At 40.2% G+C, this 17,642-nt stretch overlaps 1 protein-coding gene across 1 annotated transcript in view; it reads left to right on the top strand.

Annotated features, from left to right (window-relative positions):
* slc2a4rg (SLC2A4 regulator) overlaps nucleotides 1-16,630 on the top strand; it is a 31,859-nt gene extending 15,229 nt beyond the window's left edge. Inside the window, 8 exon segments of the mRNA XM_022192066.2 lie at nucleotides 4,603-4,703; nucleotides 6,403-6,641; nucleotides 9,810-9,910; nucleotides 12,625-12,662; nucleotides 12,665-12,709; nucleotides 12,712-12,896; nucleotides 14,926-15,065; nucleotides 16,503-16,630. Of these exon segments, the coding sequence (XP_022047758.2) occupies nucleotides 4,603-4,703; nucleotides 6,403-6,641; nucleotides 9,810-9,910; nucleotides 12,625-12,662; nucleotides 12,665-12,709; nucleotides 12,712-12,896; nucleotides 14,926-15,065; nucleotides 16,503-16,512 (859 nt within the window). The 3' untranslated portion in view covers nucleotides 16,513-16,630.
* Nucleotides 16,631-17,642: the final 1,012 nt, after the last annotated feature.

Consider the following 17,642-nt stretch of genomic DNA (forward strand, 5'->3'; position numbering starts at 1 on the left):
GTGTTTAGTGCTTTTCAACTTTTTAACTGCCAAGGTCATACTCAACCTCCTTGGCAATCTCAGGCACACGCAGCTGCTTTGGATATGAAGAAGCCGGCACACATGGATACACATACAGTACATACAGAGACACACAAATACACCCTGACGATCTGTTTTGGGGATCATGTTGATCACATTGGATGGATAAGTGCCATTTAAAACAACCACCACTGACGCTAAATCGAAGATCAGAGATTATTGTTGGTGGTGTGAAAACTCTATATGTCATATCAGACTGACAGACGCTGAAATGCCCTAGTACTGCTCGGTCCCTTCTATTCTGTCTACTTCTTTTCTCCTGATCTTAAATTGATTTCTTCCTCGCCATCTGTGTTGTGCAGTATCTTTTCCTTTGAACATGATACCAACACCTCTAGTGTGTTGTCCAAGGTTTAAAGGATGTTGCAACATAGGCAGAAAAACTGAGATAAAAAATTCCCATGGCAGAGCCAGTGCACAACTGATAAGCATGTCAAATCTTTAGCCGCATGTGTTGTCTTTTTGTGGATTTTCAAGTTGTTTACAAGCTGGTCTGTGTGTTTTGTGGCGGTTGGTCTGTATCTTAAGTGAACTTGTTGTGAATGCGAAGTGTGCTATAAACCTGGCAGATCTTGAGGATATCTACTGGGCTGGTAACTAGAGCAGAGGTAGTGTGTTAAATATAGAGGGAAGGCCATGTCTTCTCCCCGACAACAGCAAGGGACCCACCACAGTACTGGGTGGTGGTGCCAAAAAGCAACGCAGCAGCATCACTTCAACATTTGCAGTATCAAAGTCCAAGTGTCCTCCTAGGACCTGTTGTGGAATACTACTGTGTTCGAGTTTTCCCCCCCAAGTGTTTCCAATAAAAGCCAACCTTGAAAATAATCCTGCAGAAATGCTCCTGGACTCATTGTAACTTCATGAATCTTGGATGAAATGACATTCATCTACAAAGCTTATCTGTTCGTTGCACACTTTCCCCCCTTTCTGCTTTCTGAGCGTGTTGTTGCTGCATGTGTCTTGGCTTGGCTCAAAGCGATAGTCTCTTTCTCTCCCTCTCCCTCTGTATGTGCCTGGGCCTGGCTTGTTGACTTTAGCTGGCCCATGTGTTGTGCTTCTGCCAGAGGGGAGTGTTCTTGGCCCAGCCAAGGCCAATACAAGTTGAGGAAGGAAGGTAAGAGGGTGTTTGGTGAGTGTGTGTGTGTGTGTGTGTGTGGGTGTGAGAGAGCGAGTGTATGGTTTTGTTTGTGCATGCATTTAAGTATGCCAAAAGCTCCAACCATATTACACAAACACACACACACACACACACACACACACACACACACACACACACACACACACACACACACACACACACACACACACACACACACACACACACACACACAGATGCACACAAGTACAGTTAAACAGGGTTAGGACTTCCCAAATGAGGTATACTACCTGTCTCATAAAATGCATTTTGACAGTGCTTGTAAATTTGACAGCTTCAAATATGAATAGTATGACTATGCTTCATAAAATACTGTAGCTACGTAGTATTTATGTGCCTGCACATGCATATGTGGGTGAGGGCTGTTTATCATGTCATCATTAAATTTACTGCATGCCATAAATGCACCATAGATAGACAGAATGGCTCTTGTAAACATCCAGATTTGGGGAGTAAAAAACCAAAAACCCACTCCGTCCCCCTCCCAAACACATATACATGTACCACACACAGACAAGCTTTGTTGACAGCAATCTCTGCTCTCCATTTTCCTCTTTCTGGGCACTAAATAAAGGCATCCCCAGTTTAACATGCTCCAAAATAAAGCCTGTCATAAGAAGACGTGGACAGATTTACTGTGTGTCAGTGTTGTTGCGCTTTGCCTGTCCTCCACTCCCACCAAGTTTAAAGGCTCCACAGTCAGATGAGAAGTGATGGAGAAATTAGTGGCTGTGTCCTTAAAGTATCTGCAGGCGCTGATGTGTTTGTCAGAGTAAGCCATGGACACAAATGACTGTGCTCTTATCTATCTAAGCTGGTTTTATGATGGCAGAGTGTGGCATCCATCTGCTTGTTGGTGTTAACACTATATCAGAGACATCTGATGGCAACAGTAGATTAGCTTTTAATTACTGCTCTCAGCATGAATTAAAGCCAATCAGAAGGTGGCTTTCTGAAAAAGGGGTATCTAAAACATTCCTTTATTGTTGCTTTTCCCTTTACTCAGAGAGACACAAAACAGTCACGGTAGATGTAGTGAAACTGTGGTGGAGTGTCATCGTTGTTCTGGGAAGCAGAGGAAGGAAAACGCTCAATGCAGGAAAATGGGGTGGGTGGAAGGGTGGGTATTAATGGACTAAGTGTGTGTTGGTATCTCTGTGTTTGTATGCATATGTTCAAGAGAGGGATATCGAAGTTTGACTTGGCTCTGACATCAAGTAATAAGTTTGTTATCCTCCAGTTTGTGTTTTTTTTCCTAATTTGTTACCTAATAACAAAACACACCAAAAACAAAGGCACTTGTGACTGTCAACACTATCAAAAGGCCAAATGAGACTTAACCAGGACTCTTAAGTCACATTTTACCAAATTTAAAGCAGGATTTCTGTAAAACTACGGTCAAACAGAACGTTGGCCCCAAAATGTGAATAACAGCACAGAAATGTTATTAAGAAAGAGACAGAAGTCCATAATCAAAATTGTGTCCCTGGTTGGCTTTGTTTAGTTGCCAGAAAACAAGGCTAATGACTGAACAGGACACGACTAATCTTGTTATCTTTCTATCTCTCGTCCAGACTGTGTGTGTGTGTTGGTGTGTGTGTGTGTTGTGTGTGTGTGTGTGTGGTCAAAGTGTGTGTGACGTGTGTTGTGTTTATGCAGTGAATGTGTGTGCTGTGTGTGTGTGTGAGGTGTATAATGTGAGTTACCCGCCTTTCCTCTGTAAATATGTCTTCTATTTTCGCTGCGTGGTGTGGATATATCGTTGCATACCATGATTCTCTCCATGTTGGTATTTATAATTATACACAACTGTTTTGCCAAATGCCCGCATTGTATCATGTCTCACAAACACTCATACACACAGACGCACTTAGCGCATGTTTTGAGATGTTGGGGGAGTAAAACCAAAATCTTTCGTCAGCGTCAAGCCGTCACTGAGAGATTCCTCCATATCTGGTACATTCCGTTGTGATCTGTTTGCGTCGCATCCACCGCATTCTCATCAGCGTGGAGCTGAGCCGTTTATAAAAAAACTTTTCTGTCTGTAAAATGTTTCTCAGGACTACTCATTTGTGTGCGAGTGTACATGTTAGCTTGCTGATTTAAAGTGCACTTCTGTATGTGTTTGTGGACTCCCAAGTTTTGTGCGGTAGTGTGTGTGTGTGTGGTGTGTATGTGTGTGTAGTGCGTGTGTGCGCGTGCGCACTGAGACTCAAAGCAGCTCTCTGCCAGGGGCTTAGGGCTTGGCTGAGAGAATGCCTCAAACCAGTTTACTCTGGTTGTGTAGTGGAGAGGTCCGGGGGCTGGACAAGGGAACCTCTTAAAGCTGCAGGCTCCATTTCTTCTTTTTGAGTATGAGTGTGGTGCTGTTTTCCTGTTAGCACATCTTTGATACACTTTGGATTTGTACATGCCTTACAGTGCATTGCGGTTCGCTTACTCAGATCACTATTTATGCCATAGCAACTCGCCTTTTTTTGAGGATTTTACATGAGAATTTACTTTCAATTATGTGTGTGTGCAAATGTGCACAAGTGTGTGGGTTGGTTCTTGGCCCAGCCTTAAATATTTTTCCCCACATTTCAATCTCAAGGACAAGAAAGAACAGGGGTGAAGAGTGCTAAACAGAATCAACTGAGAGAACAAATGTGTGTGTGAATCAGATAAGCTTTGTTCATCTTTTCAGGATCTTGCAAATTGTTGTGCAGTCGCATTTTTATTAGAATGCCGGATAACTAAGCACACTCTCAAGGCACACTATGTATGTTAGTGAATGTATGCTGTGCGTTTGTGTACACTCAGTTGAAGCGGGTTATAAAAAGATTTAAGATGAGGGTGGACTGCTCAGCGTGGGGTTAGTGAGCAGGAAGAGAGAAACGGCATCTCTCTCCCGCTGTCTATGAAGGTTATACAAGTTAGTGGCGGATACCACAAAACACTTTCGTTTCTAGAGGCTTTCAATCTCCTGTGCACACAGAAAGGCACCAAGACGCAAAACAACCACTTAAACAGCAGTTGTCCCAAGGCTACCTGCACATAGTCAGTTAATGTATCTTTATTTGGGGCTAGTTGTTGAATTTGTTTACTGCATATTTTAAATTTTTCTAACATCACTGTGATTTTTGGGTGGCTATACAGCGATTTGCAGTTTTCCCTGAGGATAAAGCGAGTTTGTTTTTCTGAAACATTTTTTTTCATTTCTCGATACACAGTCAAAAAAAAAACTATTATACAAAGAATGGCTGAAAATTGATCTGTTCACACATATTCTGGTTGGACGCAAAGCGAAGACAAGAGCACCCGTGACAAAGGACACCTGATATTCTTCCTATGTGGTCAATCCATATTTGTGTGTTTTGCAGGAAGCCCTCAGATCATGCTGATAAGGAGGTGATGGCTGCCACCGTCCTGACCTCACTGTCCACATCCTCGTTGGTGCTCTACCCTTCCTCTGCACCCACAGGTAACACAAAAACCTCTGTAACAGCTGCATTCAACAGTTTACCTGCTGCGCCTCCAGCAGAAACTGCTCCATCAAACACTGACTCATCCTCTGCATTTAACAAATCAGACATTCGCTTTGGATCATGCCAAGGGTTACTCACTCTGAGGTGAAGCTGTGGACAGTACTCATCACAAATGACTTCGATGTTGTTCACTCTGACACAGACTGAGCTGCAAAAGTCACTGATGTGTTAACTGTATTATAACAATCAAGGGAGTCTTGTTATTAGCACTAATTCCCTTTTCTTTGCATCATGATCCATGTTTACCCATGCTCAGCACTTTTGCCAACTGTAAGCCTTGACCCTATCACCACAGCTCTTTTTGCTGTTTTCAGTATTGCTGTGGTTGCCATTACCATGCCAACCCCTCCAGACGGTCAAAGTCCTGTCAGTTTTTTCTTTTTTTTAAGCACTGCATTAAACCAAAGCTGTTGTTTTTGGTATCAGGAAGATGGCGTGTAGCTAGTCAGATCCATGGGACCATAGGCCCAGCCAGGGGCATTCTGTTTTACCCCGCTGTTCAAATTGGGATGAAGTAGAAAACAAATCAAGAGCTGTAAACTTTAATTGTAGAATTCAGGAGTCATTAGATCTTATCAGAAGATGCTGTGGGTTTGTGAGGAGGTACGCTTGATGAAATGCTTACTTGATGCAAAATATTGCAGAAAGCGGATGTTGGTTGACACTTTGATTTATCATCGTTTGGTGGAGCTTTGTAAAAATATCTATGAGCTAATGTCTGCTCAAGGTTTAGGTGAATGTACTGTTGTTCAGCAGAACTCCCAGCCCACATCTCCTTGTAATGCTCATTTATCAAAAAAAACAAAACTTTTTTAGTGTTTTATGTAGCATGACTTTTACAGTTGTTTTGTGTTGTTGGGACTCACTTCCCCTAAATTGTTTCTTGCAGTAGCTGAAGTCACACTGCCCATGCTAGGATTTGTTTTTCACTTGTACTGGCTACACATGATTCGCTTAAGTGCCTTTGTAATTCTGTAAAATAGCACAGTAATCCTCATACCCAAATTCATGTATGCTATATATTTATGTAAGCCAGTATTCAGCTCCGTATATTTCTATAGGAAAGTTATTGGTTTATATAAGTTAATCCCCACCATACATGATGTTAAGCTCTGGTCTATATTGTTTTTTTTTTGTTTTTTAATGCTGTTTGTGACAGTAAAAGTACGATCACGCCATCGTGATTATCAAGTCGTAGGTTAAGGTTTGGTTAAGCCTCACTGGATTGGTCAAAAGTCAAAGTGTTTGGAAAGGGTTTCTGGGCCAAGACTTAGAGAACCCCTATTGTACCTTGTCCAGGAAATTAAAGATAACTGGACTTAATGGGCAGGCTTCAACATAGCTTAATGAAAAATGGTAGGACAGCAAAGTATCTATATAGATATTAGAGTTTAGGGATCAAACAGGCTTTGAAATTATTTTATGTTTTAATTTCCATTACACAGTTTTAGAATTTGGGTCAGGAATTTTTTTCCATACAGTCCCAACATTATGTTGGCAGTAAGGGTTTGTATTTTAGGTCTTTTCAGGCATTTGTTCACATTCATTTTGCCTGTTTTCAAACATGAAACACCCTCATTTTTGGACAAGTCTTGCCAATATTCTGAAGTTAACTGTGTATTCTCTAAACTGCAGTCCAGGAGACATCCAATAAGTCTTGGAAGGAGGCGCTGTCAACTAGCTACAGCAGTTCGACCAGCGGCAACTGGAGCTGGGATGCCAGTGACCAATCAGTACCCTCCACACCGTCCCCACCACTCACCAATGACACCAACAAGAACTTCCTGCTCTCGTCCCATGGTGATGATGTCAATGAGGATGTCACAGAGAGCACGCACTTCATGTTTGAGGACCCCATACCTCGGAAGCGAAAGGTAAAGATGGATACGTATGTCCTGCTGCAACATGCAGAGTAAAGGACTTTACATATTTAACATTTCATCCCATCATTGGGTGTTTTTGTTCAAATTGTTACTCTTTAAGTTTTAATTTTAAACGTGTTTACTGCTTTTAATACTCCATGGAAAAGCTCATGTAAACCATTTTTGCAAGTCAGCAGCTCACAGTCATTTCGCTTGTCTTCACTCATTTAATTTTTTGCTCTGTGCACTATAGCTTGAGCATAAAACAATGGAATACAATGCACACATTTTTTGTCCACAAAGTCCTTTTTTAATATTATTAGAAATATTTGAAACTGATGTTTGACATTAAAAGGTAAAATACAAACTTGACACTGAATAATTTAGACAATTTTTGCCTTCCAGTATTGCCTCTGTGCTGTAAATAACTTTGTTTGACTTGACAGCTCATATTAGGTTTTACGTGTCATATTTGAATCAAATGATGACTTCTAAACAACTAGAGCGCTTTCAATATTTATTTATCATTTTCCTCAGTGACAGCTGAGGCCAGACAAATTAATTTTTGGGTTATTCATCCATTGGTCTGCCCCATGCCTTGCTCATGAATACAGATCTCTTAAGTGCTTGAAGGATCTCTTCAAATGTGCCACAAATGTCATATTGAACTCAAGGATGAACTAATTAGATTTTGGCTTGACCATAACTCTACAATCCGTACAATCCATTCACATAAAAGTCTATGGTCAAAAATCATTTCTGGACAGATAAGATTACAAACTATTATTTTATGGATTAGCAGAAGTGTTTCACTGAGGCAGTGTTGCTGGTTGTTAGATACAGTATGTGTGGAAGTGCTTAGGAAAGTGTTGATAAGTTAAAGGCCATGCCTAGCATACAGCCAGAATAATTCAAGGATTTTCATTAAATTCACTTTAAAGGAGTGGCAGGAACATTTTTTCTCAGATTACAGTTGCAGACAAACAATCGCATGTGCTTTTTGTCATTTCTTTAAAGCAACTGGACGAAGAGACTTTGGAAAGCGCCACAGAAACATTCAGAAAATGTGAAAACCATGCTGTTTAATAGTGTCTGACATGAGGCCAGTTGTTCTCTGCTTGTATGCATGATGGATTATGTTCTCTCTTTTACTTCTCTTCCTCTGATTTTTGTACTAAGGAAACAATCCAGTACAGCAAAATGTTTTCAGTGTCAAGCAGCTTTACATCCCTTTTTCAACCCTTTCAGGGGAAGAGGTGGGAAGGTTTTGTAAGAAAGGAGAGGAGGCAGATGGAGGAAGGGTGATGAAGCAGCAGGAAGTAAGGGTTCAAGCGGATGCATTAAAATGAGGGCAGTTGGAGGGTGTAAAGAAGGAAGCAGAATTGATGCTTAAGGTAGCAGCAGGAGAAATGAATCTCAGTATTCCCCTAGCCATGCAGTGACAGAAGAGGGCTCATGCACTGCATATGTGGGGAGTTTGCAATTCAACCTCCATGGAGTGAGGCAGCAGGAAGATTATTGAGCTGACGAATATATGAAACCATGAAGACTCCAAGGACAATGCTGCCAGAAAGTCATGCCATTCTATAGATAAGCAGACAGGAAATTAAAGTAGGATGATGCTCGGAGCAACATAGAAAAAGCAATTGTGTGGGCTAAAAGGTGAACTAACTTGCTGGTTAGCTTTGGGTTGTAATTTGCTGGATACTAACTCTAGAGGTCTGGAACTGTCATATGAGCAGCCACCCCTTGGACTGTATGAGGTCTGATTTTGTACAGGCAGTGAGTTAAGAGGATTATTAAACACCGGCAATCCAGCAGTCTTACTGTAACTTGCTAGGATGCAAGAAAACGCTTAAAAGGAATTAAGTGATTTACGATTGTTTGCTGGATTAATGACTAGCTTTGCTGTGAATTACTATTAGGAGTGGTGTTTTTAAACAGGTATGGTAGAGCACCTGCATATAGACAGGAAACCACACAGCAGTTCTGTGGGAATGTCCGGCACTGAACCACAATTGAAAGGGCCAAGGGGTGGCAGTCAATTAGGCATAGTTAAGAGGAATAGATGTAGCAGAGAGTTAAACACACCATGATAGAAAACCTGTTCTACTCTCACTTTCTTTTTGCTCGGCTTCCGCTCTCTCTCCTGGCCCCCCCTCCCTTTTTCCTTGCCCTTCTTTCTCCAGAGGCTGTTGGAAAGTAATGAAAGTACACACCCACTGGTCTTTCATTAGCAGTGATGCCAGGTCTCTGCCTGGCTCAAGGACAGCTTGCCAGCCCCTGATATGTGAAAAGAGAATGAATTGAAATAAAACACACTCCATCTAGCCATCTCCTCGCAGCTTACTTATGAACCTACGAAGCTTATCTTGGTTTTATGTTAAATCAGATTTCAAGAGGCTCAGTTATGATAAGCATTTCCAAATGCTCCTTTTGCTAATCAGCTGTTAAAAAGGGACATAGTTGTTTACTTGTGGTACTGCACACTTGTTTATTTAGTTGCATTTTGTGAGAGGCCTTAAATTTTTTTGTCAAACAGTATGGCTGGTCTTAGCTTTTGCCCTCACATCAAACTATTTTCAGTGCTTTGAAACCTCAACCCATCCCCCAGCATGCACTGACAGCAGGGAAAGATCAAAATAATCTATTTATCTATTAATCAGTCTCTCAGTGTAGTTTCATTGTCTCATCTCTGCCCCCTTCTTTTTCTGTACTTTTATTTCTCTTTTTGCTCTGTGTGTGTCTAAAAAAGTCTCATACTGGGCTGATATTTTTATCAGCCTACTGGTCTTACAGATCTTCTAATGAGCGTAGTTACTTTTGGAGAGTGACGGCCGATGAGATCCACACAGAAGAGCAAGACAAGACATGCAGCATAAACCTGTGTTCCCATGAAATACATAATAATAGCGGTTTTGCCGGAGAATGTGTTATTTTTTCTATTCATTTAGGCTCTCTGACAGCTGATCTTTTTCCATTGTTGAGAAAATGATTAACAAACCGAGTGCAAAAACCAAAGTTAGATGTAATCGTATAAATGGACAGATGTTTACAGCGACTCCAGTTATTTTATTTATTTAATTGTGAGGTTATCAGTAATTTGTAGGAACATGTAAAGACTGTCCCAGTTAGCAGTCACCTAACTGTTGTTATTTTTGTGGTAAACATCTCTTTCAGAACTCCATGAAGGTAATGTTCAAGTGCTTGTGAAGAACTGTGAAAAAGTCCTCAGCAACCTCCTCAGGGATCCAGCGACACATCCGCACCGTCCACCTGGGGTAGTTGGTCATTATTCAACAGAACAACTGAATGCACGCGGTGCTCAGTACTCGTTCGCAAATTTCAGGGTGCAGCTCTCCAATGAGGACCTTTAGGCAAGGTCTTTTTTTTTGTAATTCAAATCTTTATTTAAACACATGTAGTAACAGCTCAGAGTGGTGCATCATACAAAAATACAGAAAAGGAAAGAAAAACCAGGAGGCCTCCGACATAGGGATACATTTTCTAAAGTTCAGGTAGGTCCTGTCAAAAGGAATTAACAGCAGGGAGGCAGCAAAGCAGATAAGTAGAAAATAAAAACAAATAATACAGTAATAAAATATATATATATATATACACACACACACACACACACACATACACATATATATACATACACACATACATATACACAGACATATACATACACAAATACATTGTACAGATAAAAAATAATCCGGTAGTAGTAATGACAACAAGAATAATAAAATTAAAAAAAAAAAAAAAAGGAGGTGACGTAGACAAACATTTCGTCAGGCGGGTCTCACCATCACGGCTCTAGTTAGAAGTGAGATGTTCCATGAAACCTTTAGGCAAGGTCTTTAGTACTGCCCCACCAACCTACCTTGTATTGTATCTACTCTCAGATGTAGCTTTGGATAAAAGCATCTGCTGTAAAATGAAAATGAAATTTCCATTGTAAAACTGACTATTAACTGCATATTGACGGATCTTACAGATGCTGCAAAATGCTTTGAAAAATGATATTGAAATCTGAATATTTTTACTTCACCACCTTTAGTCTTCAGTGTGTTTTTTTTTTCTTTCACACTGCCTAGTCGTGTGATCATGCACTTAGCCACAGTTTTGTCTTTGCTAGATACCTACACACACCCACGCACACATGCACTGCCACCAGGCAGAAATATTATCTTTATGAGTCACACTAATGATCTTTACTGTGATGTTATCATTGTTTAAAAGTGGGGTTATTTTTTGTATATTCACATTTATTTCAGAATCAATTTTGTTAACGGGGACATTGATCTAATCGGTCTTTTATTGAAATGCAGACTTTAGTTATTGCTTTGATAAGGACCTTTACATCGTACATGTCATGTTGCAATCTTTTCTCGGCAGCTGCAGGGTGGTATTGGTCAGACATTGTGATTTAACTAGTGTGGTTAGACAAGAAAAGTGACACACATTTCACTTGTCACAGACTGGATGCTGTCCAACTTCCTGCCTTTACATCTGAGTAACTAGGCTATTGTATTACCCTGTCTGCACACAGGTGCTAACAGGCACAGCTGGAATCTCAATCATTTAAACCCACTGAGTACGGAAGAGTTATACATGAAACATCAAGCTTGTATGAGTGAAATGTAATTTAGCCAAATTGTTTTTTTTAGCTGCATCATAAATATTGTACCTCTAATATTGCTGTTTTTGCATTAGTTTTATCATTTGCTAGTATTACATACCTAATTGCTCAATAATCAAATAATCTTTTGAAAACGTGATACGCATTAATCCAGCCTTTGAAATGGTTCAACCAGAGTGACCAACATTGCAAAGATAAAGGATCTGTCTCATAAGATAAGAGATGAACTTGGACCATTAGACCAAAAATGTTTTAGAAAGAAGTCCACATCCTTGATGTGAAGGCACATAAAAGAGCTTACTTGAATATGCAAGAAAAAATTCAACAGACCTGTATAGCATTGGGAGTCTGTTTTATAGTGTTCAGATGAAATTGGAATTGTTTGTACCCATGGAAACTTGAGCCTGTGAATGCCATGGGATTCATTGAAATACCAGGCAATTAAACAATATTAGGGAGCTTTTACAAATGAGGAACAGGCTGCAATTCCAAAAGAAAGACTTTAAAGCTTGTAATTAAAAAAACAATATTTTGTAGCATTCATAAAGGCCAAGGCATTTTGTTATGATTAAATATTAACTTTGGTGATTGGATTATTTTCCTTATAGATTTTCTTCTGAAAGTAAAAAAAAATATGTTAAAAATAAGCTGTACATTATCTTCTCAAAAATCATATAAACACATTTCAACTTTCATTGACTCTTCACTAGAATGTTCGTGTGGTTAAAGCAGTTAAGTATTTTTGATTGCAACTGTGAATTGTCAAATAAAGACAAATTAATGGTAACATCGCCTAGCTTATTCCAGCAAAACTGTGATATCACAATGTTTTTGTATGTATTGTTTTTACTGTCTACATATGAATGTGAGAGGTAGCAAATTATATCATATGTGGTCGACTGAGTCAGAAATGAGTCATATTGTGGCTGTTTTTTTTTTCTCAATGCAGCATGTAAACCTAGGATAATGTGAAAAGACAGTAAATGTTACTGTGTAAATATATTGCCATATTTGTTATTATTGTAAATATATAGTCAGTAATCTTTTATTAAAAGTTAAGACTGAAACAATATTACTCTAAGGACTGTAAGTATACTCTGACTGTTGCTCTCCACAGCTTGTATGTTGGAGTTCCTCTTCAGACAATTGGATTTTATTGCCCCCTGCTGTTGGAAAGTGTGCACAAATTACTTTTTTTTTAGTGCCATACTAGGCTGCTCTGCTTAAGCTTATAATGTTAGTGGCACCACTTTTAAAATGCACTATATTTTATGACACTCTGGCTATTACTTCTTCTCAGTATTAATTGTGTAATTAGCAGTTTATCATGCAAATGACTTTGCCCCACAGGCGAAACAGTGACTCGGACTACAGTGATGGAGAGGAGGACTTTACTACTCAGAGATCGAGGTCAACATGGACAGCCTAACGGAGGGTTGTCCAGCCTCACACCCACCTCGCCCACCACGGCTGGTCCTCCGCCCATCTTCCCTCCACCGCTCACCGATGTCCCTCACTCCGAGCACATCAATATGAATGGTTCGCAGAGCCACGCCCCTACACTGCTCAGTCAATCAGCTCCCTCCACACTCTGTCATATCCGCACTGACCATGCCTACCAGGTAATTCACACATGGTGGAGCACGCACAAACTACATGGCGATCCATGAAATAGATGCTTTTGTGGTACCTTTTAAAATAAGATAACTCAAAAATTATGTTTTCCATCCTATGGAGTCTGCACAGGCAGTTTTTATTGTTAGTGCATTATAAAAAAGGTCAGGGTGAGTTACTGAACTCATACACCAGTGTGGGTTGGAGAACATAACAAGGTCCACATGAGGGATGAAATCAGTGCATATTTTTTAGTTTTTAATTTTTATTTTGAAGCCATAAAGATTTAATTTCTAGAAAAAATATGGTTTTAAATACCTGCTTACAAAACCTAATATAAACTAATTAGACTTACCTCCATCCTGATTTTCTCCGTGCCCTTCTTCTTTTTCTTCTTCTTTTTTTACTGTAGCAGTTCATGTGCACAGCTCATTATATGTCCTTGGGGATAAAATGAAATGGTTGCAGCTGGAAGAACACATTTGGTATAGATATAAATATTTAAATTACTCAGTATTGAATCCAGTCCTTTGCAGTGGTTTGAGGTAGTACTGAACTTTCAGTTGCCATGACAACAGAAAATGCACATAAAAATAGGATGTACAGTATGCATATGCAAAACTGAAACAAATGCTTCTTTGTATTGTACTTTGCGGCAAACACTTCTATTTGATTCTGCTAACTTCATGCTATTACTGCTATTCTTTATCCTCTTAGAAATAGTTCTTTGACATATTCTGCAGAGTATGAGGCTGGGTCATACTAGAGGAGTTCCATCCATCTATCCATTCTCTATACACCGCTTTATCCTCACTAGGGTCGTGGGGGGTGCTGGAGCCTATCTCAGCTGACTCGGGCGAAGGCAGGGGACACCCTGGACAGGTCACCAGTCTGTCACAGGGCTACATATACAGACAATCACACTCACATTCACACCTACAGGCAATTTAGAGTAACCAATTAACCTCAGCATATTTCGGACTGTGGGAGGAAGCCGGAGTGCCAGAAAAAACCCACGCATGCTCAGGGAGAAACGCAACTCCATGCAGAAAGTCCCAGGTGGCGGATTGGAACCAGAGATCTTCTTGCTGCAAGCAAAAGTGCTAAGCACTACACCACTGTGCAGCCCCACTACAGGAGTTTCAAGTCTAAAGAGATTTTCATATCAGGTTGCATCACAAATATAAACTATATACAGATATTCCTCTCACTAATGTCAGTCACTCACACACTATGAGATTTGAAATTAGGGGTGCATCACGCACTGAAGGGCGTTATAATATGATCGTGCCAAAAGGAAGCAATCAGGGAGCAGTGTGCCACATCACGCGATCTCAAGGTTAAACAGCTTGCTGATTAAACAACTTGTAACATTAATAATACCTTAGATTGATATTAAATTAAGTGAATGAAAAAATGGTTCAGAGGATGCGGTCAACATGGTTGTTTATCCTTCAATGAGAACTAGAGTTGAGATTTTGAGTTGTTGTTGTTGTTTTGATATCAGTAGCTAATGTTTGGCCTCCAGGGCTATGACGTTTAGCCTTGTTTTACAACCGTGCCGTTACTCTGGGTGATAGTGACACCACACTAACATGTGGGATATTAATCGGGACAGTCCCAATGAATCTGCCAGCAGTTCATGAGGTCAAAGACTGAGTCTGTAAACCCCTCAGATTGTCAAAGCATCGTAGGACGAACACTGGGGTCCAACCAAGATCATCAACCAGAGTTTTTCTGTAGTTATTAAGAGGGGTGAAATGAGCACTGGTTGAATACATTTCTCACTGTAACTCTAAAATTTAGCATTTTGGCAATATTTTGTATTGTCACAGGCAGTTTTGCTCTAGATGTATGTTCAGCATTGATTTGAAAGCATATTTCAGATTAAAAATGGGAGAAATGCCTTCCCTACTAATTATTCATTCTATTTCTTCTGTATTCTCTTCTTGTCTGTTTCTGTCTGCACATTTCCTGTCCCTCCTTGTTTCTGTTGTGTCCTCTTCTTGTTTCGTGGGGTGGTTGTCCATGTTCCAGGCCACTGCTCCAGTGAGTATCCCAGTGGGTCCTGAGCTGGCTGGGATAGGCAGTGGTAATGGGATCGGGCCTGGAACTGGGACTGGGAATGGCATCAGTGTGCCGTGGCAGTCACCTCCTGTCATTTTAAAGGCGTCCCGGTGAGTGAGGCCTGGTCTCACGGCTGTTTACCTTTATCTTAATTTCTCTGTTTCTGTTTCAACTTGAAGCCATTTGAGCTTTTTGTCACTGTTTTTCACTCTCTTTGCTCTTTACATCATGATGGTTTTATACTGAGAGGTATCAGTGCTTCTTTCTTTGGCACAATTTAAAAATCAAGACCAGGAAGACAAACTATATATGTACAACATTCAGTGTTGTTACCCATGTATACTATTTGTGTTGTCTCACATGTAGGAAGAAATAAACTGAATAAGGAGTGTGAATGAATATGTTTAAAGCATTGAGTAGAAAAAGTGTTAATGACTGAAGACAGTTTGCCTTAAATCAGTCTAGGCTCATTGGAGACGGGCCTGAAAGATGAAAGAGTCAGATATTCCATTTCAAAAGCATGTCAGACATCTTTAGCCGCAGAATGTTTCCAAACTAATAAAAGAACTTACCAGTCAACCACTGCAGGGACACAAAAAAAACAACCCATGATTAGTTTAGACAGTCTTACTCATGACAGGTTAGTCTGTGGTCCATCTGTTGTATGACGACTATACATAAAAATGTACATTATAGCACAGAACTACATCAGGTATTTACTCTGTTCCAGGAACTAGTTCCACTGTTTCATCATGGACTGTGTTGCAGAAGACTTTAAGACATGTATGCGCTAATGTCTGAACAACGGTCATGCTAAGCCGGATAACATATTTGTGATAAACTTGTGCCTGTCTCATGATGACATACAAAGCTTTCAGAAATTGGACAACACTGTGCAAAGCTCTACAAGGGATTTTGTGGCTTGATAATCATAGATGATAAAGAATTTTCTGCCAGTAAGGTACTGAAATGACAACAATCGCTGGGAAAGAACGACCAATTTTTTGCACAATCAGTTTTGTTGTGTAATTTTTTTAAGTTAATGAGTTAAAAAGTATGGTGTATTAAAAATGTGAAAAGAAATATTATTGAGATATCCACTGCAGGAACGGCTATTTACCTGTCTTCACTTTAAAAATCTATATAATTTAAACAGGAGAGGCTCAACTTTTTGCAATTAATGCATAAGATGAGAAATTCACTGCTCACCATGTAAAGGACTAGTGAAGGTTCTGGAGCTAATATAATGTACCATCACAGAATATGTGCATTCCATTGTATGCAGATGTTTTGTTACTGAACCAAGCTTTTCAGTTGAATGACAGATGTTCTTAGTTACCTACTTAGTGGTACTAGTTAGTAATACGATTGTTTCTTGTGTTTGCATCTACCTGAGCTTTACGTATTATTGTCTGTTCAACCCCTGTGTGACAACTGATCTTTTCTCTCTGTTCAGCTACATTTGAAAGTAGTCCAGAGGCTCAAAGGCTTCCAGCGTGTCAGTGTAATATTAAGCAATGCACTGATGATGTCTTTCATTTTGCCAGGGCCCTGTGACTCATGTTCGGACAGTTAGCATCGGTGAAAAAGCGGCAGCCAGCAGCCAGCACACACACCACTGTTAATAAGAACCACACTTTAATAACACCGGGCAACTAAATCCACACCCAGGAACCAGGTATGCATCAGCCATTTTCTGTGTGTGCTGTCTCTGTGATTGCGTTAGGATTGTTAACCCCATTCTGTTAAAGTCAAGAAATGGGGGTAGTAGGCTGCTCACTATCTCATATTTACATTATATTATTCAGCAGGCAATATTATGAATACCAAATGTGTATTCTCTCTTTTGCATCTTTCTGTGTTAGGTTGGCTTAGAACACAAACCTTTTCCTTTGAGAGGGGTTGCAGCAGTGTGTTCTAGTAATATCAATAATAGTGTGTTGCCAATGGAAGGTAAAATATGGACATTAAGACTAATTTATGCCTCTGTGCTGTTTAAAATTCCTGCTAGATAGCTGGCCATGATGATTTCTTGTAACATTTGCCCCAATAAAAGCACAGAATTGTGATTGTACACTTCCAAGACTCTGCTTTGCTCCCTACCCTCAACCTATTCAATGATGTCTTTGTCATACAGAATCCTTTTTTTTAATTGACTTGTTAAATGTAAAGACTTGCTTGTGTGTATGTGTGTGTCTGATCCTGCCCCTACGTACACATGTACACATTTATTTGAGCACATTGTACATATATGTGTGTTTTTTGCCCATGTGGGCGTCTGGATGTCTGTGTGCATGTCCTTATGCTGTCACATCTGCTGTTACCAAGGAAACCCGCGGGGAGGCGAAGAAGTGCAGAAAGGTGTACGGCATGGAGAAGAGAGAAATGTGGTGCACAGCCTGTCGCTGGAAAAAAGCCTGTCAGAGATTCACCGACTAATCCAGTCCCCTTCCCCGGTCTGTGAGATGAGCTCTTCCTCACTCGGAGTGACAGCGAGGTGGACTCTTCCACCGACGAGATGAGGGGAGACTTCTTCTCCATGGAGTTCTCGGTGCTTCTTCCTCCAGCCCAGCAGGGGGGTTCGCCTTCTCTCTTTACCGTTTCCAAACACAAAGAGAAAATAAAACTGGTTGGTAAAAACAAACAAAAACATCAAGAAAAATGTTATTTTATGCAGGTTTTGAGAC

This window comes from Acanthochromis polyacanthus, chromosome 6, assembly GCF_021347895.1.
Source record: "Acanthochromis polyacanthus isolate Apoly-LR-REF ecotype Palm Island chromosome 6, KAUST_Apoly_ChrSc, whole genome shotgun sequence".
Lineage (NCBI taxonomy): Eukaryota > Metazoa > Chordata > Actinopteri > Pomacentridae > Acanthochromis > Acanthochromis polyacanthus.